Source organism: Talpa occidentalis, unplaced genomic scaffold (assembly GCF_014898055.3).
Source record: "Talpa occidentalis isolate TD23 unplaced genomic scaffold, MPIMG_talOcc4v2.1 talOcc4.2, whole genome shotgun sequence".
NCBI classification, from domain to species: Eukaryota; Metazoa; Chordata; class Mammalia; order Eulipotyphla; family Talpidae; genus Talpa; species Talpa occidentalis.
The window spans coordinates 47,207,629-47,230,155 of record NW_023602073.1 but is presented as its reverse complement, the minus strand read 5'-3'; the positions used below and the strand labels follow the sequence as shown (position 1 = coordinate 47,230,155).

General features: G+C 45.6%; 1 protein-coding gene and 2 pseudogenes across 1 annotated transcript; 2 read left to right on the top strand and 1 right to left on the bottom strand.

The window, feature by feature from the left end:
* Positions 1-6,981: 6,981 nt before the first annotated feature.
* On the top strand, positions 6,982-11,373 carry LOC119251334 (popy Class I histocompatibility antigen, A-1 alpha chain-like; annotated as a pseudogene).
* A 130-nt stretch (positions 11,374-11,503) lies between these two features.
* LOC119251333 (lathosterol oxidase-like) lies at positions 11,504-12,137 on the top strand (annotated as a pseudogene).
* A 1,807-nt stretch (positions 12,138-13,944) lies between these two features.
* Positions 13,945-15,558, bottom strand: LOC119253226 (transmembrane 9 superfamily member 3-like). The gene has a single exon (XM_037520827.2). The coding sequence runs from the start codon at positions 15,426-15,428 to the stop codon at positions 14,229-14,231; it is 1,200 nt and encodes a 399-aa protein (XP_037376724.1). The 5' UTR covers positions 15,429-15,558; the 3' UTR covers positions 13,945-14,228.
* Positions 15,559-22,527: the final 6,969 nt, after the last annotated feature.

Genomic DNA, 22,527 nt, shown 5'->3' with positions numbered 1-22,527 from the left:
TCCTTTACCCAGTGTGCATGGGATCAGAAAACCTGCTCAGTGGCCAGTCCTGTCCCTACAATCCCCAAGACTGCAAAAGATTTGCATTTAATGTCCCATCGGTAAATTTGAAAAGGCCATTTCAATGGTATGAATGGAAAGTTCTCCCTCAGGGCATGAAAAACTGTCCGACTTTATGTCAAAAATTTGTAGATATGGTTTTGTCATCCTTTAGGGATGAGTACCCTTCCATTTACTGTGTTCATTATATGGATGACATTTTAATAAGTAATGCGCAAGTGGACTTGTTGAATCAGGCCTTGGCCCGTCTAGCTTTGCTACAAAGTTATGGACTTGTGGTGGCACTAGAAAAAATTCAAACTTCTCCTCCAATTAATTATTTGGGAAGAATTGTTTGTTCTTTAACTGTGTCACCACAAAAACTGCAACTACGAACAGACTCTTTACAGACATTACATGATTTTCAAAAACTACTTGGAGACATAAATTGGATAAGAGCTCATCTGCAGCTAACCACTGCTGATTTATGTCCACTGTTTGATGTGTTAAAAGGTGATTCTAATCCTAACTCCCCTAGGCAATTAACACCTGAGGCTACACTAGCCTTACAAAAGGTCAATGATGCACTCAACAATCAACAACTGTTGGGGCTAGATTATACTAAGCCTTGGGAGTTCATAATTTTGGCCACCCCGCACAGGCCAACTGGTGTTTTGTGGCAAAAGGGGCCACTGGAATGGTTACATTTACCAGTTACTGCAAAGAAGGTTGTTTGTCCCTATGCTTGCCAAGTGGCTGTATTAATTGTTAAAGGAAGGCATAGGAGCTTTGAGCTCTTTGGCCAAGAATTTTCTGTTCTTGTTTTACCTTACAAAAAAGAACAACTTAATGACTTGCTTAGTTCAAGTGATGATTGGCAATAGCCCTACAATCTTTTTCGGATAAAATAAAGTTTCATTTGCCTCCTGACCCTGTGCTTCATTTCATTAAGAAACAGGCCTTTATTTTTCCAACCATTGTTAGTGCTGTGCCTTTGCCAGAACCTGCTGCACTTGTGTTTACGGATGGCTCCTCTAATGGTAGAGCTGCTTTCATTATTAATGACAAACCAGAGTCCATCCAAACAACTGAAACCTCAGCCCAAAAAACTGAATTTATTTGCAGTTCTCACAGTATTTAAAATTTTGCAAAATCAGCCATTTAACCTTTTTACTGATTCCCAATATGTAACCAGATTATTTCCTGATATTGAGACTGCTGTAATTACTGATGCTAAAACTACCATTGCTCCACAGCTATTGGAGCTGCAGACTTTGATAAGATCTAGGATATACAGGGTGTATGTTGGCCATATTTGTGGTCATTCTAAATTACCAGGTCCTCTAGCTCATGGGAATGAGCTGGCTGATTTGTTGACTCGAGCAGCGGCATTCACAGTACAGGAGGCAATTAATGATCATGCCCTTCATCACCAAAATGCCGCTTCACTGTGGAAGCAATTCCATTTGACTCAAGAAACAGCCCGAGAAATTGTTCGCAAATTGTTCACTCGGTTTACCCCACCGCTCGCCCTTCGCTTCCGATGGGGGTGAACCCACGAGGCCTTAGACCAACTGACCTCTGGCAAATGGATGTCACTCATGTTACTAGCTTTGGGAAGCTCAGTTTTGTCCATGTCTCCATATACACATTTTCTCATGTTATTATGGCTACTGCCCAAACTGGAGAGGCTTTTAAAGACACTTCTCAACACTTAATGTTTTGTTTTGCTTATGCTGGCAAACCTCGTGCTATTAAAACTGACAATGCTCCTGCATATACATCCTCTGCCTTTAAAAAATTTTGTGCCTCGTTTCAAATTGCTCATTCTACAAGAATTCCTTATAATCTACAAGGGCAAGCTATTGTTGAAAGAGCCCACCAGACTTTAAAGTCTCAGATAAATAAACTACAACAATCTGATTTTAAACATAGTTCGGCTCATCATATTTTAACTCATGCTATGTTTGTCATCAATTATTTAAATTGTGATTCTCAAGGAATGTCACCAATTAATAGACATTGGGATCCTGACCAACTGGACCCTAAACCTCAAGTTATGTGGAAAGATCTCCTCTCCGGAACATGGAAAGGCCCTGATGTGTTATTAGCAAATGGGAGAGGCTATGCTTGTATCTTTCCACAGAATTCAGACGGCCCGATTTGGATTCCTGATAGACTGATCCGACATCATGTCTCAAATACCTTCACCGACACGCCCCCCCGTCAACCAACCGACGCCCCAAGATGCGTAGGTGCAGCCCTCTGGGACACCACCCACCTCCTCCAAGATGCCATCACTCCAGATCCCCTGCTGGAAGATCATCATCTTCCCTGCACCACCTTCGCGTTCGTGAGACGTCTCATCATGACAATTGAAATCTGCTCAGAAACCTGGCCTCCAATGTTCGACAGCTACTTGTACAGCAAAATGCACGCATCACCCTGGAGACTATGTTCCTTGCCATGCTAGCAATCTTATCTTGCTGAGTATCACCTGCTTCTCCTGCTTCTCTCATGCCTTCTGTTTCCTATTGGGCTTACATCCCAGATCCGCCTTTTCTCCACCACACTCCTTGGGGATTTCCCTCACCCCGTGTGTTCACTAATTATTCTGATTTACTAGGTGGCGATTCAGACTCTTTCGTTTTGTTTAAAAGCACTAATCACTTTTCTTTTCAGGGACTTGTGGATTCACCTCCTATGTGTTTTACATCTAATCCTCACTGTATGAAGTCTCAACTGCCTGGCTGCCTACCTTAACGACAAATATTTCTTGACAGGATCTCCAAAGCCTTCCTCCTCTGGACCTAACCGTGATTTATGGGTACTGCTTTTATCTTTCCTTGGTCCTCGAAGCACTAGTGAAAACATAGTTCGAGTTTCAGTGTCCTCCACTCTCCCAGCCTGTTCGATTTACAACTCAGATGACTCCCGGAATACTATTGACGGAGATCATGGATTTCCCACTTGGCATGCTTGTACGTTTCCCTCTGCAGGACTTCGCTACCAGCCTTACCAAACTAATCTTTCTGTTTATGATTTTTCAGTGCTTGGAGCAGGTACATCCGCCATTAATATCTCCAAGGATTATAGGTTTCTCCTTCAGGACGCTCTCATCTACAACCGGTCGAATGGCCACATTCCACCTCTGTAACCTGTCACTCGGTGGTATTCAGCTGGATGGATCATTCCCACCTACATCATCAACACTTCAAATGGTTCCCGTGCATACCCAGACTTGTTTCGCCTCCTTGCCGCCACTTCACCTGTGATTTTTCGCCAACCTGGACATTCTGTTAATGCTTCTACCATACGGGCTTGTGTGGGCCCCCCTCATGCCCTCCTCATTGAGGGCCCCGGACATTTAACCATTACTTATCATCACCATACTTTTCATGTTAATTGTACTGGCTGCGTCCTCACCAACTGTATTACCTCTGTTAGCTCATTGTCTAAAGTGACTTTTGTTATCTTACATCAACCTCCTTATGTCATGCTCCCTATAAACTTACAACAGCTGTGGTATGATGACATTGGACTGTATGCTCTTCAGATTGTGGAACAGGGTCTGCGTCGCTCCAAAAGATTTGTAGCGGTGCTTATACTGGGTATTATGGCACTTATTGCTGTTATTAGTTCTGTTGTTCTTTCTAGTACTGCTCTCGTGCAACAAGTTCACACTGCCTCCCATGTTAATGATTTGTCTCGTAACATCACACATGCTTTGATTATCCAAGACCGTATTGATAACAAGTTTGAAGCTCACTTAAATGTTCTCGAGGAATCACTTTTACATATTGGTAATCAAATTCAACACATCAAAACTCACTTGACTACCAAATGTCATTCTAATTACAAATGGATTTGTGTCACTCCACATGTTTATAACTCCTCTTCTGTTTCTTGGAATGATGTCAAAAATCATTTACTGGGTGTTTGGGATAACACAAATGTTTCCCTGGACCTTACTGCTCTACAGAAAAATATTAAGGCAATTAGTTTAGCTCATGTCCCCTCCTCCACCCCTACAGAAGTTGCTGCTTCCTTCCTGGCTTCCTTGCAATGTTATGCCACTAAGGCCTCGTGGTTCCCATCATTTATTACCTTAGGTATTATTTTGCTTGTCACCATGATTATTTTGATCCTCTTCCCATTGTTTACCAAATTGCTTTTCCATGCTATCAATCAGACACGTGTTGAGTTGCAAATTATGCAAATGATGGCCATAAACAAAAAAGGGGGAGATTCTGCAGGGGGCCTTGATGCTCCAGCCAGATATGACCCTGGCAAGCAGCTAAGCTAAAGGGCGTCACACCGTGGGGCCTAAGGTAAAGGGCCTCTGTAGGGGGCAGGACTGGGCACAGTGCAGGTTTTCTGATCCCATGCAGACCGGGTAAAGGAGGAGTCAGAGTCCTCAGTAGTTTTGCAGGTTTTTTATTTGGGGTTCACCAGGCATATGGCAGGCAGGGGTGCTGGCTGGGGGGCTGGGAGGCTGGCAGACCTCCCAGCCCCCAGCAAGTCTTCACTCTATCTGGGCTCTCTGGCGTTCGTTCTGCTTCTCAGCTTCTCTTTCGGCTTCTGCTTCGGCTTCTTTCTTGGCTTCTTGGCCTCTACTGCTGCTGCTGGCGTCCCCGTGACGCCGCCCTTAAAAGCACAGTCTTAGCTCAACTGAATCCCATCTACCTATGCCCACACCCTATTCCAGGTGCCCGCCATCAGGCATGCATTCAGGACAAGGATTCATCATCTATCCTGATGGCGGAAGGGCAGAAAAGCCTGACATTTTCTTTACCCTACAGCCTCACACTGTGGGGCCGAAGCTAAAGAGCCTCACACCGTGGGGCTGAAGATTCCTTGTGCCTCACACCGTGGGGCTGAAGATCTAACATCTCTTTATTTTTTGTTCTTGGTCATAAAGAGAGACAAAATTTCCCAAAAAGTACATTAGGCTATAAATTATATGTATCAGCAGACTGCAAGCAATTGGCATGGAAAATTACCTGTTTAGAAATTAGTTACTACACAATTCGGCCCACTTGACAATGGGAGACAATTTATTGTATATATCTGACAAGCAATCCAGCATAACGATTATAGTAAGTCCTTCTTTTGTTTTTTAGAAGTTTCCTTTTTATTTAGAAGTTTCTTAGGAAAGTTTTTAAATGAAGTTAACTGTGTTAAGAAGTTTATAGGTAGAAAAAGTTCTGATAGCTGAGCAGCAGCTGGTCTCTGGCTGAAGGCCATGTGAATAGAAGAGTCTTTTGATGCTTAGACTTTAGCTGATAGGGATGCACTGGCGGCTATCCACTGTCTTAGGTAATTGTCTAGCTGAAATAAGTTTTAGTGTTAGGTTTGGTTTTTTATCTATTAACCTTGAAGGCTACTGTCTATCTGGGACCCATAGGAGCCAGTAGTCCATGGGAATAAAATACACTAATTGTTTCTGCTTTACACATGACAATGTATTTTTTTCTGCTTACTAAAAATGTATAAATAAAGAACCTGCTGAGCCTCTCGGCAGAAGATACTAGCACCTCACCAAGTGTCAGTGTATCCTCATTCTACCTCATCCCCTTCCCCTCAGTCCTTTCGTTTTCACCGACGCCGTCTCATCCTTTCAGGAACCCCTGACACGACATTTTGCCGGAGGCTGGTCCCCGGCAATGGACATATCACACACACCAGCTATTCTGCCTGCTTCATCCTGGGCAGACCCCTGACCCACAGCCTCAGTCCTGCCTCCCAGGCCTGGGTCCTGCTTACCTGGGCAAAGCTGAAGGCCACGATCCCTCACCTCATCCTTGGCCTCTCTCCTGTCCCCGCTCCCCTGTGGTTGATTTTCCTGTGTCCTGTTCTCTCTGTTCATCATCTTTGTTTCCTTTTTTGTCCACTAATATCCTTTGCCCACTAGAGGAGGGACGTGGACAGTAACCCCTGATACCACCCACAGCTGAAGTGAATGTCTGTGCCCCCAGCGTCTTCCCTCACCTGGGCCTGATGTGTACTTGGGCTGGAGTCCCCTGAGAGCTGGGCAGGCCTGGCTCCAGGGTCTTCTGGCCTCCAGGCCTGAGTTGTCTCTTGAGGTCCCCAAGGTCTGTCCTTCTCCAGCCTCTTTCTGAAAGTTCCTGGCAGCGGGTCATGGTGTGGGGCTGCTCAACCTGTGTAGGAGGAACCTGGTAGGACACTCAGTATACACATTTTATCTGTGAGTGCTCAGGAATTTTCTTGAATTTGTTCATCATTTCCACTCTGACACTTGTATTATTAACTAGTTGGAATCTCCTGGTTGATAGACTCAGTTTCTTGTACGTCTTCTCTCTACTTGTCATTTCTTCCCATTTACATTATTTAGTGGGAGTGAGACTTTAATATTCCAGTTCATCTACTCATTTATTCATTTCTATGAAAATCTCTAATTTTCAAGAACTCTTATTCTGAGCACCTGATATTTTATAACGTATTTTTTTTTCTTTTTCCTTTTTTTTTTTTTTAGTACTAGAAAGTAACCAACTTTCCCTATATATGCATAGGGAATCTACATCTAAATGAGTGTCTGAAATCCATGCGGGAAACAGGGGTGTACTCCTGAGCTAAGGAGTGAGATCGGGGCCTGGCACCCTAGGAGAGAGGAGGGGCAAGGGCATGGTGACTCATGACAAAGATCAGATGTTCTATAATTATGTTTGCCCTGACATATAGGTAGGTTTCTCGAGTACAAAACTCGTTTCTGGTAATAACCCTAATTTTGGGTAAGACCACCAATTTTCATACCAGGTAGTTATAGAAGTGGTAGACGTTTCTTAAGATGAACCCCTGATGACCCTCAGATGGAAATAATTCACATGCCAAAGTGGTCTGTCTTGGGGACACCTTTCTGAACATCTTGGGGAGGCCTGTCCTTCAGCACATAATAAATGAGGGAAGCAGATGAGGGTGAGGATGGGGCTGGGACCAGGAGGTAGATTAGGCTACAGGCCTCCTCAGTATGGTTGGGTCCTGGGGCAGGACGTGGAGGGGGGCTGAGGAAGAGGGCGCAGGCTGGTTCTATGGGGCCAGAGCATGGATGTCAGCGGCAGAAGTGACAGTTATGGGAAGAGGTTTTCCTTATGCTTAATTTGTTTTTAATATATATATATATTCACATTTTTTTGATACTATCTATAGTATCAAAGAGTGATACTATTGATAGTAGTGGTCAGGACCTGTTAGGGGTCCTGCTTCTCTGCTTTTGTTATAGGACAGGGAGAGGGTCAGCCCAAGCCCCGCAAACCTGCCTATTCTAAATGGGTTCTGCCATCCGCCGCATCAACACAAAACATAGGAGACTTTAATGGGAAGGAACTTTAATAAAACTAGGAAACAATACAGGTAAGGCAAAGAGTCTAGTTTCTAAATGAAGCACCCAAAGTTACCCGTCCCCTCGTGGGTAAAAGTCCATCCATATGGGGTTGGCCCAGAGCAAAGCCCCAAAGCCTGCCACAAGTCTAAAGCATCTTCCAGTGGGGACCCACAGCAAAGGGTCAGAAATAACCAGACAAGCCCGGAAGGAAAAGAGCAAAATCAACATTAAGATAAAAGCTGCCATTGTCACCTCCCCATGGGTCTCACCCACATCTGTGTCACCCCGTCCACGACCAAAAGACAAGCTCAGTTTCTTCACGTGTCTCTAGGCTCCATGCGCCTCCTCCAGGTCTCCTTCTGGCTCCATCCTGCTTCCTTCCTCAGTCTCTTCTTCAGCTTCTTCTCTTCCTGCTCAGCTCCACCCTCCCTTGGGTGGGGCAGGGAACCTCCCCCTTTCCTGGGGACCACCCTGTTGCATTTTCACAATAAACACTCTTCTTCCTCCCAGCACCGGGTTCGGATGGGGTTTACACGTGTCTTTGTCACCTTTACTCAGTGTCCATCTCTCCTGACAATGCAAGCTCCACGTCTCCAGGGTCCTCTCTCTGCTCCCCATTGTATCTGCAGGGGAGGCAGCTTGGGGAGGCAGGAGCCAGCCAGGGAGAGGGATTCTGGGAAGTGAAGAGGAGGCAAAGGCAGAGAACACTTGGGAGATGCTCCCTGGTTTCCTGAGAAAAGCATTTTTCAAAGTGTGGTCTATGGAGCCCTTGAAGTCACCCAGAACCTTTCATGGGGTCCATGAGGTAAAACTATTTTCAAAACATCACTTAGACACCATTGTCGTTTCACTATTTTGGTATTTGCTGAGGTAAAAATGAGTAAGAGTGGAGATTATAGCGCCACTGCAGAAGTGGTGATTCTTCACCAGCACTTACCTGCAGGAACAAAAATCAAAGCCAGTTTCATTTGAAAATGTCCTGAAAAAAGCATTAAAAGTTATCTTCATTATTGCGTCACCTTCAAATCCACATTTTAAAATATCTGGTGTGCTGACCTGGAAGAACACACAGAGCATTTATGTGACATAAAATATCTGGTGTGCTGACCTGGAAGGACACACAGAGCATTTATGTGACGTCCCCAAGCCCTGGGTCCCGAGGAAAATATTTGGATGAGATGAATTAGAATCTTTTTATTTGTGGGCAACACCAATCTTACCTGAAGGATGAATGACAAAAACTAAGGTGAATTAAATTTGGTTAATTAGCAGATACTTTCCTCAAAATGAATGTCTGTTTCTTGAAGAAAATCAAGAATTGGCAAATGACAGTAATTTTGCCTGATAAAATATAAGCTCTCAGAAAAAAATCAGACTTATGAAAAATTGAGTGCATCACTACTTGACAATTTACAGTACAAATTTTTCTTTTGGGATTTGTGATTAAAGAATAAAACATTTTTTATAATTTGATTCCAGAGTAATTAACACTGAAGATCTATATTATTTAGTGAAACACTGTATCACCTTAAAAAATCATACATTAGCACAAGTTCCAACCAATACGCAAGAGAGTTCCTGTGGAAATGTAACAGAATAGGAAATATTCCATGATATTGTTTCAGGTTTCATTTAGCAAATAACCTTCCAGAAACTGCTTCCTGTGCAGATTTAATTTAGTATCAATATTCACAATTATCTGAAAACACTATTAGTTTCTTCACTCCTCCAGGCTGCTGCTTCTCCCAGCCCAAATCCCCTCCTCCCGATGGTGGGGAAGGGAATTTGGAGCCTCCCCTGTCTGTGGATGTCACACTGTCACAGCATCATGTCTCCCTCTCACAGGCTCTGTGGGGTGGTGCAGCCTTGATGACCCCACACTCACCCCCATTCTCTCTCCCCATTTCCTGGGGGTTTCCAGGGAAGACAATCAGCATCATCCTGCTCCAGTGACAAAGTCTCCAAGGACCCTCCTGGACTCCTTCTCCCCAGGCCCCTGGATGGGGTGTGATGCCCCTCCCCCTCCTGCTGCTGTTCTGGGCGCCCCTGGCCCTGATGGAGACCCGGGCGGGTGAGTGCGTGTCCAGCTGGACACTGTTGCTCCAGGAGGGAGGAGCAAGGAGCCCCCTGCGGGTGCAGGACCCCAGGAAAGGCTCATCTGCCCCACAACCTCTTGATCCCCTTCAGACCCATTGTGTTCTTGCCCCTCGAGGCTGGTGGATCTGCCAGGCCCCTCCCCTGGGAAGGGACTGTCCTGCCGGCCCTTTCATTTTCAGTTTAGGTTTATTCAGGTTGAAGGGGGGGTGACCGCGGGGTGACCTCTGGGTGACCCAGGTGTGGGTGTCAGGGTCTCATATGCTCCAGAGCATGTGTGGCTGTGAAGTGGGGCCAGACCTGAGTCTCCTCAGCGGGTATGAAAAGTTCGCCTACGACGGCGCGGATTTCATCTCCCTGAGCGAGGACCTGCGCTCCTGGACCCCCGCGGACTCGGGGGCTCAGATCACCCAGAGCATGTGGGAGGCGGCGGGGAGGGCCGAGCGCGTCCGGCACAGTGTGCAGAGCAGGTGCTTCCCGCGGCTCCGCAGACTCCTGGAGTTGGGGAAGGAGGTGCTGCAGCGCACAGGTAAGAGGGGCCACGAGGCCTCGGACCTCCCCTCTCCTGGCCCCCACAGGGAAAATGGAATAATGGGCAGAACAGCAGCTGCTTTCTGGGCAGAGAGGGAGGAGCCCCCTGGGTTTCATGTTCTGTGCTAGAGAGAGACTCGCCCAGAAGACACCACTTTTCTGGACAGTTAAGGAATCCAGTCTCTCCTGAGGGAGGGAGGCCATCCTGAAATAACTCTCCCTGGATCCTTGTGACCCGGCAGCCATCCTGGGAACCATGAGTTTCTCTTTCAAGGTCTTGTTTTTGGTCTGAGAACATTTCCGGGTCTGACTCCTGCCTTTCTGTGTCATTCACCCTCCAGCCAGCTCAGGAGCAAAAGTCTGTGTTCTCCTTAGAGACCTGCATCCTCCTACCCTGGGATCTCACCCAATTATCCCAGATTCCCCAGACTAGTCTGGTTTCTGGGTTTTGTGCTTCCTCCCTCCAAACCAATTGTCATGTCCATTCTAAGGATGGTCAGTGAGGCTGCCTCAGTGTCCTGGAAGGAAAAAAAAAGTGTGAATTTTTGACCCTCCAAAACACATGTGACCCTCTACCTCACCTCTGACCATGAGGTCACCCTGAAGTTCTGGGGCCTGGGCTTCTACCCTGCAGACATCACCCTGACCTGGCAGCAAGATGGGGAGGACCTGACCCAGGACACAGAGCTGGTGGAGACCAGGTTGGGGGGGACATAACCTTCCATAAATGGGCGGCTATGGTAGTGCCTTCTGGAGAGGAGCAGAGATACACGTGCCACTTGCAGCATGAGGGACTTTTAGAGCCCCAAGTCCTGAGATGGGGTAAGGAGGGGGATGTGTGTGTATATAGATATACACACACACATACATACATACACATATATATACACATAAATACATATAACAGTATTGAGATTTCTTAGTAAATTAAAACTGAATCTGCCATAGGACTCAGCCGTCCCCACTCCTATGAATGTACCCACAGAACACAAATACACTGCTATGAAGGGCACCTTGCACATCTGTGTTCACTGCAGCACTATTTATAATATCCCAGCTATGGAAACAAGCAAAATGCCTGAAAACAGATGAGAATTCAAGAAGTGGTATATAGATAATAGAATACTACTTATCAGAAAAACATAAACTCATGCCATCTGGGGCAACACGGACAGAGCTAACGGAAATAAGTCCAAAGGAGAAAGATAAATATGTCTCCCATATATGGATATAGAAAGTCTAACAAAGGGCTATATTAAGGAAAACTTAAAAACTAACCCTTGAATCCCCCAGGCTGCACCTATTGCTGACCAGGACTTCAGACCAGCCCAGGCTTCCTGGCCCAGCAGCGCTGGGTGGTGGACTGACCATCTCTTGTTTGGAATAAGACTCATTTGATGACAAAGCCTGACTCCTGCTGACTGAGTCCTCCATTGTGTCTTGTTGCATGTACAACACCCCTGGATCCTCTAGCCTCCCCTATTTGCTAGAGCTCAGATGGATCTTGTACTCGATGTTGCAGATAACTATGTTTCACACCATTTCCATATCCAACCACAGGGCCAGAGAATGTCTTTCTCCTGGTTATAAATCTTGGTGCTTTTATCCTTTATTTCCTCTTTGGGACAATGAGCTGTTGTTTTATCTATAGTCATTCCCGAATGAACAACCCACAATATTTATAGAATCAAGTCTACTGAGAATCATGTTTACTGTTACATCATTGCCATGGAGTAAGTATTCCCACCATTTCACTGCTTCTGTAGAGATTAGAGGATACAGCAAATTACATGACAACATAGGAGAGTTTCCAAACAGCTGGATTCAACTCATTGTTCCTGTATGGTCCTTCCTCTTTCTCACCAACATGCTGATCTACTGGATTCACAGAGGCCTTCACCATAGACTTATAGATAAGCAAATCCATGAAGCTCATCTCTGGAAGATCCTTCTTCACCTGCTAGTCATGGTTTTCCCCCTGTGGCTGGCTTTCTTCAGAGTCTACCTTATCATCTCTACCCTTTCACTTTCCGTTACACCACCTGGTTTATTTAGGTTGTACATCTCGGTCAATATCTGACCAATTTCCATTCGTGACAATGATTTCTGTCTCCTCAAGTCTTTTTTTTAATATTTGTTTTATGATTTATTTTATTTATACAAGAGCTGGGGTACAGGCCAGAGGCGCAGGAGGGTGAGAGGATTCACCAGAGACAGAGCAGTTTGCAGAACAGGGAGAATGACCGAAAACACTGCTGAGGGGAGCAGTGGGCAAGACAGGGGAGATCTGTCATGCCATGTGGGTATCTTCCTGGCTGGCCGGAAATTGAACCCCCGCTGCAGAGGCTGTGGACAGCTTCAAAGTGCTGCACTCAACCTGCTGCACCACAGGGGAGGTCCTGTCTCCTCAAATCTCAGGAGGAGATGATTCAGCTCATCATACAGACCGTTACCTGTTCTCTAATTACAACTGTGGACAATATTTTACATTGCGGGGTAGAATTGGAGGCTCATTCAAAACCCTCCTTTGAAGGGAAGAAGGTGACAGAAAAAAGCACATCAGCCAGGAGGAAGTTGTAAAAAATAAGAAATTATTCAGTGGAGAGGTTACAAAGATTATTGCCCAATTATTAAATGTTTTTAATAAGGGAAAATAATCTACATCCAGCCAGGAGACATAGCAATGGTAGCATTTGACACTCTGCATTGAGGGCCCTGCTGAGGGATGGTCCTGCTGAGAGACCAAGAGAAACCAACCTCATGCTTAAATACCAGGGGTAATCTAAGAGGTGACTGTCTTTCCAGCCAGTGAATCTGTAACTTATATTGTGTCAACAATAATTTTTTAAAAGGTGGAGAGAGGGCCTCCCCTGGTGGCGCAGCGGTTGAGCGCTGGGCTGCAAAGCTGCCTGCAGCCACTGCAGTGCCAGTTCGATCCCCAGCCACTGGGCGAGGGTCCCACAGGCGCGCAGACCTCTCCTGCCACCCGCTGCTCCCCTCAGCAGGTCCTTCTGCCTGTTCTGCTCCCCACTCTGGCTCTGGTGAATTCTCTCACCCTCCCGAGCTTCTGACTGTACCCAGTACTTGTATAAATAAATAAATACATCTTCAAAAAAACAATTGTCTTAAAAAAAAGAAAAGGTGGAGAGAAAGTAAATGATTGAGGGGACCAGGTTATGTCCTTTTGCCTTAATCCACCACATTCATTAAGAAAAACTCATTGTGCTAATGGCACCAAGGCCCAGCACCATGACAAGGAACAGGAATACAGTGACAGGTGGTGCCTGGTGTCAGGAGTGAGCTCCGTCTTCCCTGCTGGCCCAGGATGACCACTGGTAGTACTTTGTTCAAGGGAAAGCCCCAATGTGACAGCAGGTCTGACAGAATCTGTAGTGACTATGCAAATGACCTTTTCATATTTCATATGTCCTCCTATTCTTTGGGACATTGTCAAATGATACATTTTACTGATGAATAAAGAAACTGGAATTTAAAAAATTGATACTAGCATGATTTATCAGATGTGGGATTATTTAGTATAACATTTTGATGTTTATTTTTAAAAACCATGATGTAACAAGTATAAAATTATGTGTACATAAAAATACATGTAGAAAGGGAAATGTGATGCCTAAATAATGTATTTCGCTATTGCTTTTTAAAGTAAACTGAGGCACTGCAGTTTTGATATATTTCAAGGTTATAAATCTGTAACTGTCTGTGAAGGGAGACGATGGCCAAGTGTTTGCCCGTCACTGAAGATTAGCTTTGACATTGTCATCTTCCCCTCATTTTTCCCACCTCCTCTGCCAAAAAATCTAATAAATATGTTCATATGTGTTAACATAAATATATTGGAAAAACATGGTTTGCAAAATATTAGCTATTCATGTGAAACCAATAAAAGTTGGTTATGACTATTTTTTTTTTTTTTCACTGAAGAGAGCTGGTCTATTTCATTTTTAATGAGCTAGTTTTTGGGAAGATTAGCCATGTACTGTAGTAATGCCTACTGCATAAAATCCAAGCATTTGCTGTGAACAGTTGGAGAAAGCAGTCACTAAGAACCTAGGATCAATGAAAATAGATGTTACTTTAAGTCATCCACGAAAGAGAGACCCACAGAATACCCAGTGTTAAAGCCCAAATCTCTTCTTGCTCTTTTTATGCTGTGCAAGTTCCACCCCTATTTTGATCCGAAGTTCCAGATTTTCTTGGGTCTCTAGTCAATTTTCACATTAGTATAGATTTTTCGGACAAAGGCACTTGTTCCCATGTAACCAATTGCTCCACACATTATCCCCAAGGCTGTGCTAAATACTGCCATGTATCCGAAGTAAAATGATGTTTGAAATAAGCCATACATCTTTGTTTTGAAAAAATAGCAGTAAAAGGAATACATGTAAACATAGATTGCAGTTGATGCAGCAGAGAGAAAACCTGTCCATTGCCATCTATAATCCTCTGCATTTAGTAGAAAGTATGTGCACACAATGGTCACACAGACGGTCACTATGCACAGGATGACCAGCACCAGCATCATGAAGCCATAGACATAGTAGATCTTATATGCCCAGAAAGACGTGAAGATGAAATACATTTCAATAAAGATTGAGCCGAAGGGTAAAATTCCTCCCAGGCAAACAATAACTGCAGGCTCCATGAACCATTTTTTCTCTGGTATGGGACGAGGCACTGCATTGACACGACAAGGAAAGTTGGGCTGACCTGACAAATTTCGGCCAAGTATTGTACCAACAAGATTTAGAGGAAGAATAACAAAAAAACAGATGCAACAAACGGCCACCATTGTTCCAAAAGAAATGGCTCTAGAAGCATGGTAATAGATGGCTATAAAGTTGATGAAGAATGCTGTACCACACACCATAGCTGGGATAAGAAATGCCCCAATAAACATCTGTTTTATCCATCTCCTTCCTCCTTGTCTAGCATACAGACTTCCTCCAAAATAACCATTCACTGGAGATGTAGCAGCATAGACAAATATGGCTGTACTGAGCATTGATCCCCTCTCTGTATATAAGTCTTCTATCATTGCAACAATAATAACAATGAGAGACACAGCAAATATCTGACATCCAGAACCAATGAGAGAGGAAAATATCAGTGGGTGACTTGACGGTCTGAATACATCTCCATGCACCTGCTTCCATCCATACTCATCTCCTGGGTCTCTATCCATGTCATCCATTTCTTCTTCTTTACTGTAACGTGCATAATCCTTCCTTAAAGTTCTCATTAAAATAATTGAAACTAAGCCAACCAAGAATATCACCATCATGAAGGAGTTGAAGATTGAAAACCAATGAATCCTGTGTTGAAAAAAGGATGGATCAAGATATTTGTCAAATCGATCTTCAAATTTTACATCTGACCTTTTCCATTTTACTGAATATGACATTTGGATTTTAGTATTGGGAACCAGTTTCACCTTCCCTTCACTAGTTAGATTAACATCAACAATTCGATTTCCATTAAAACCTATTTCAAGTTTTTGTAGGTCCACAGATAGTAATCTTCTCCATTTTCATCTGCTTCACCAACAATACCCCATATTGGTAAGTCATCTATGTAATCTGGTACCAGTAATGATTTTTTATAGCATATACAAATGCATCTCTTTTCTTTATCTAAGTCAACTTCACAGTAAGTAGCTGGCATCACATCATCTTTGAATTTAATATCTAGGCCACTAAACTCCAATTCAACTCCTTGAAGTGCTTCTCCCAGAGTTTCATGGTAATGACTGATACTTTTTTTTGACCCCACACAGAATGGAAGTGAAAAGTATTTATATGTCTCTTGGCGATTATGATAGGGCCCAACAGTATTCATCCATAAGACAACTTCTTCTTTTTTTTTTTTTAAGACTTTTTTTTTTAGAGGCATGTTTTATTTATTTATTTGTTTGTTTGTTTATACATGCACTGGGTACAGTCAGAAGCACGGGAGGGTGAGAGAATTCACCAGAGCCAGAGCGGGGAACAGAACAGGCAGACCAACAAAACACACTGCTGAGGGGAGCAGCGGGCGGCAGGAGAGGTCTGCGCGCCATGAGGGAACCTCCTCCGGTGGCCGGGGAGCAGCCGGGGATCGAACCGGCGCCGCAGAGGCCGCGGGCAGCTTCGCAACCCAGCGCTCAACCGCTGCGCCAACGGGGAGGCCACAACTTCTTCTTTATCTTGATACGTGTGCTCGTGCTCGTCCGCCCGGGCCCGGGGCAGCAGCAGCAGCAACAGCGGGGCGGCCGCTGCCACGCCGGGAGCGCCCACCGGCCCGGCGCCGGCCCACCAGCTCCTCCTCCGCCGCCGCCGCCGCGTCCGCCGCGGCCGATTCGCATCCACGGAGCGCGGACAGACGCACCGGGCCCGGGCCCAGCCGCTGGCTCCTCCGCGCCGCCGCCGCCGTCACCGCCCGCTCCCGAGCCTCCCCCGCCCCCCGGCGCCTCGGTTATGACTATTAACAACACACGCTCACACACACTGACACTTGGAGTCTGCATGTAGAGCAGGGGCTGGCAGAGGGACAGGGGGAGGGTGACCCCAGAGTGGGGAGTGGCACAGTGGACTCTGCTGGAGGCCCGTGGGCTCAGGGGTGTGTGTGGTACAATGACAGCACCTGAGGAGGGACCCTGCCCTTCTACAGTGTAAACAGTGATGTAACCAGCGCCCCCTCAATAAAGAGTTTATTTTATCTGTGGGCCAAATGGAAATAATAAGTGTCCAGAAGGTCTACTGTGTTGGTTTTCAATTTTCCACAAATTCTGTGATACACAGGAGGGGAGACAGTTCCCCCTCCATGAGTGTGTGTGACTGGCTGGCTCTTCCTCGTGAGGAGAATGAAGCAGAAGGGACGCGCCACGTCACAGAGTCAGGCTCACAGGGGCTGAGACTTCCCGCCCGGGCTCCCCTCCTGGTCACTCTCTGGGGCGACTCCCTGCACACGGTGGACACTCAGCTAAGGGGACACCCACAGGACAAGGAACTGAGGGCTTTCTCCAGGAGCCACATGCATGAGCTCTGAGGCGGGTCCTTCCACGCTGATCACGACCATTCAGATCTGCCAACATCTCATCCCCATCGCAGCCTCGTGGGACCCAGAGCTGGAGCCTCTTAGTGAGGACCCTCTTGATGCCTCCTCCTCAGAGAATGTGAGAAACGCCAGATCTTTGTTTTAGGTGCAAAGTATGAAGTGATTTAGTACAAAACATTCGATAATTAAGGTGATAAAAGTGATCAATGGCTGTTTTCTCACAAGAAACAAGTGCACCAAGGTAACTCACATGACAGTCAAGGTCCTTATAGCAATGAATTGTCAGACAAGAATTCCATGTCCCCTGAAAGTGTCCTTCAAAATAAACGTGATTTTATTTTTTTAAAAAAAGATTTATTTATTTATGCATACATGAACTGGGGTACAGGCCAGAGGTGTGGGGGGTGGTGGTGAGAGGATTCACCAGAGACAGAACAGGCAGACTGACGAAATACACTGCTAAGGGGATCAGCAGGTGAGACAGGAGAGGTCTGCTGCACCATATGGGTAGCTCCCTGGCCACCTGGAGCTTCGAACTTGCGCTGCAGTCGCTGAGGATAGCTTCATAGGTTGTGTCTTAACCCCTTGCGCACCAAGATGGAAAATTTAAAGTTGATTCCCAGGAGGGGGTGCTTTCATCCTTGGAAGCAGAAGCAGAAACAAATTACAGGAACCCTGGAATCCAGTTTTTATCCCAACACACTGAGGCAAGCTATATATTTGGGGATTTGGCAGAACCTAGGAACCAGTTATGTCCTGGAGACCACCAGGGACTAAAAATGAGGACACCTAAACTGACACAGGGCTTGGGCGCCCCCTTGTGAGCAGATCCCTGTCCTGCCGCTGGGAGCCCAGGGAGCCTGGGGAGGGCCTGGCTGAGCAGGAGAAAGGGCGGCTCTGGTCTCCTGTGCTCAGCCCTGTGGCCACACGGGGGCGCTGCCGCGCTGCTCCGGATTCTGGTGGAGCCGCCAGGACGGGGCGGGGGCTGAGGTGGGCAGAGTTGGGGGTGCTGGAGGGCGGCGTCCTGGGGTGATATGCTCTGTGAGGAGTCAGAGAAGCAGGGCTCAGAGGAGAGGAGACTCCGGAGCCTGCCCTGTGTGTGAGGTTTCCAGCTTCCCCCCCCTGGACCTCCCACTCCGGGCCCTGGGTAACAAAACCTGGGAAAACATGAAAGTTGATCATTTTTTCCTTTTACAAACTATTTAGTATTGAGGACATTTAAAAAAAAAAATTAAGGAATACTGTTAAATGTATAGAAAAGTTGCAAAGGTAGTACAGTTCTTGTTTATCCCACACCATTTCCACTTTGTTAACATCTTATATGACTAAAGTTGTCATTTTTTTTACAGCTAATAAAGTAATGTTGACACAATAACCAAGCCCATAATTAATTTCATTAGTTTTCCTAATGTCCATTTTATTTTATACCATAATCGCATCTAGTTTGCCTCATTCAATTCCAACCCGGTCTCCTTGATATGCCTCTGGCTGAAAGTTTCTCTGACTTTCCTTGTTTTTGTAACATTGACATTGGTGAGGAGTGATGTTCTGGAGAGTCGTTGGGGTCACAGATGGAGGTTCTTGGGTCACTTCTGAGAAAAGCTTCACCAAAGTCCTCCTTTCACATGAACAGTGAGTTTCCACACAAGACACTTTTAGTCTCTGCCAAAGAGAAGGTATATATATATATATATATATATATATATATATATATATACACACACATATTTTTTTTTTTTTTAAGGGAAAGAAGGAGCTTCTTGTGCAGACACAATTGGCAGGAAGAGCTGCTCTTGGAGAGGGTGGGTGTGTTAGGAGAAGCCTGCAAGCCCCAGGCAGAGCCTTGGGAGCAGAGCTGCGTCTTCCCAGGGCAGAAAGGGCACTGAGGTGGTGTTCTAGTTGGGAGGGTTTCATTCATCTGTGGAATTGTCATCTGTCATTAAATTAATTACTTCCAGGGAGTGACTAGGTTCATTTGGAAGGACTGGTGATCCTCTGCAATGGCTCCGTCCCCACATCCCACCTCTGCTCTGTGCCTCGGGGTCCTTTCCAGTTGGTGCTCCCTAGAGCAGCTGCCCTAAGCATTGTTCATTTCCATAGTGGGTTTAATAACTATGTTAATCACTTCTACCCCCACCTCCACTTTCTGGTCATGTGACCCCTCCGTCCTCAATTTTCTACTCTTAGCCTCTATCAAGGAGCACTGCTCAGGAATATTGGTCCCTCAATTTATTGTTTTTTTTTTTTTTTTTCCTTTGACTGGGACTGAGGCTCGGGAAAGGAGACCACAGAAGTGCAGGCTATTGTCCACTCAACACGTCAGTCATGTCAGTCACCACTCAGTCACGCCCCCTGACTGATCACTGAGGGTGTTAACCTTCAGCACCAGGCTAAGGTAGAGTTTTGTATCTTTCTTCCTGAAAAGCTTCTTCTTGTTTCATTTCTTCAATTACTGTTGTCTTTTGAAATTAGTCACTGTGGGCAGCTCACACTTATGGGTGTTCCGCTATAAACATTTACATAAATACAGGTTTTTTTTTTGCAAATATTGTTTAAAATTAGTTGGGTAACTAGTGGGGCAGTGATCACTGGGCTATATAATCAGAGTTTTTTGGTTTTCAAATTAACTTTCAAGTATCTACCATTGTGATGGGCCACTTTGCATCCTGTGGGCAGCAATGAGGCTCCTCTTGTCCACATCCTGGGCAGCACCTGTGCAGTATTTGCGTTTTTCAGCCTCTACTAAGCGTGACGGTGTCACTGTTGTTCTTTTTTCTTTTTCGCTTTTGTTTTTTTGTTTTTATTTTTTACTTTTAATTTTCTATATGTTTTTACATCATTTTTCATTTTTGCACAATGTATGCATTTTCATCTTGGTTATAGTCCCCATACAATTCCCATCCCCCTTATTTTGACCCTAATCTTTCCTTTCACCCCTCCCCCTCACCTGCTGCATGTCTCTTGTTTATAGTTGCGTGTTGATTTTGATTTATCTTTCCCTAGTGCCCTGTGATGCTGGGTATCTGTTCATGTTCTTCCTTGTCGTCTGTGTCTCTTCTGGGTGAAATGTCTGTTAAGGTCTTTTGTCCACATTTTTACTGAAGTACTACTGATTGACTACACTGTTTTTTCCCTTTTTAAAATTCGGTTATTTCTTTCTGATATTGAATTTTAAGGGCTATTTTGTAAATTCTAGATATAGTCCTTTATCAAATTCATGATTTGCAATGTTTTCTCCCATTTTTTGTAGTTCAGAGGGAGTTCAGGAACTCCGGTAGTGAAAGGAAAACAAACACTATTGTCTAGACAGAAGCATGGATATATTTTTTTGAGAAGAAAAATGATGAATTGTGAACTAGTTTTGAGCAGATACTGGCTGATTGGGGTGCTGGGGAGTGAATCCTTGAGTGTTATTTAAATGTTCTTGCATGCGCTAGAAATAATGTTTTCAAAAGTAAATGACACTAAAGTCCTCAACTTATACAACACTTCACAGATCACGTCCAAACCATGTGTTAACACCAGAGTGGCCCGTGTGTTACAAGTGAGGGACCTGCACGTCATCCCCTCTCAGAGTCTGTGGTTTCCCTTTGGGTTCACTCTGGTGGTGTCCGTTCTCGGGGTGTTGGACCAACATATAATGACTGGTGTCCATCATGAGAATATCATGCAGAGTATTTTCACTGCCCATAATGTCTTCTGTGCTCCAAGGAATCAAAAGAAAAAAAAATCATCTACTGTATCACATCAGACTAAAAAGCTTCTACATAGTGAGTGAAACTATCAATAAAATCAAAAGGCAGTAACGAGTGGGAGACAATATTTGTGCATCCTATATCCAATAAGGGGTTAATATCCAAGATCTACAAATGACTCCAAAACAAGAAAACAAGGTGGGTGAGAGCAGGACACAAAGAGGGAAGAGGGCCTTATGGACTATGGTGGAGGACTGTGGTACCCTTAGGTGGGTGTGATGTGGTAACAAACATCTGAGGAGGGTGACCCTGTGCCTCTGGACACATGCAGTGTGTAACTGATGTTGCCTCAATAGAAATAATACAGTAATGAGGGAAAAAAGAAAATGCAAAAAAAAGTAAATTGTCTCCTCCATCCATCACTGACCTCAGGACTTCGCCTTCGCCTCCTCACTGTCAGGCAGGCTGAGGGGCTGGTTTCCCACAAGGTCAGAGGCAGGAGGTGCAGGGACTCCTGGGGCTGCTCAGACACCACTGAGTAGAGACACTGCAGAGAGGGTGGCTCTGAGGGGACCAGAGACAGAGGGTCAGAGTTACCCCCAGTGCTGAGTGAGGGTCTGGTTCCCAAGGAGAGGGGAGTGTGTGTGTGTGTGTGACAGGAGAGACAAGGCACACAGCATAGACAGTGGGAGGACAATTACACAATTACAGCCCAGCACAAATGAATTCAAATCCCACAAAGAGCAAAGAATGTCAGGATAACACCTTGATGGCGAAAGTTCCATCAAGAAGCTATTTTGAGCAGGTCTTGAGAAAGCAATTGGCATGAACAAGAGGAGGAAGTTTAGAAATATGTCTTGGTTGGGCTGAGCTGGAAGGAGCTGGGGAGGACCCCCTTTCAGGCCCCCTGCTAGAATGCGGTGGCACCCCCATCCCTGACAGCTCCCTTCCCCCATGTCCCAACATTCACTTCAAACAAATCTCCTTTGGGGTCACTATAGAAAACCTACAGGAAAGCACAAAGGCCTGGAGAAGCTGGAATGGGACATCTGGGCAGAGTGCTCAGAGGCTGAGCCTGAGGGAATCTGCCCTGATGGTGGGAGCTCACGTGAAGGAGCAGAGCTGATCTTGGGAGGAGACAGGGACACTGCATTGGGGTTACCTTGTGACAGGATAATCCCCAGGGTTCCTACACGCCCACCACCCCTCCCCTCCAAGGAAAGGTGGGGTTGAGCAGGGAGGAGAAGCTAGAGAAGACCAGGGAAGGCAGGAAGGGCATCTTGGGTGAGGAACTGGGCCAGAGACATGAAGAAGCTGCACTTGCTCCTTGGCCTTGGCTTGTACCAGGGATGAGGGACATGGAAGGAGACACTTGAGACAGAAACGTGTGTGAGAGGCCGTGGGGAGGCTGATGATGGCAGCTTTTACTTTATTTCATTTTTGATTTTTTCTCCTTCCCTTGAAGACTTGCCTGGCCCCTTCCACCCCCTTCCCATGGTTCCACACCAGAAAGTGCCAGAGACTTGTGGCAAGATTTTGGGCCTCAGCAGTCCTGCTTTCGGCCAACCTTGTTTGGGCATTTACCCATGAGGGGATGGGTAATTTTGGTTGTTTGATTTGGAAACGTCTTTCCTTCTCTCTATTGCACACTAATTGTATTAAAGTTCCTCTGCGGGGAAGGTCTCATGCACTAGATCATGTTTGTGTTGATGAGTCAGATGGCAGGAGGCATTTAGCAGGCAGGTTTGGGGGTTTCTGGGGTACCCCACCCCT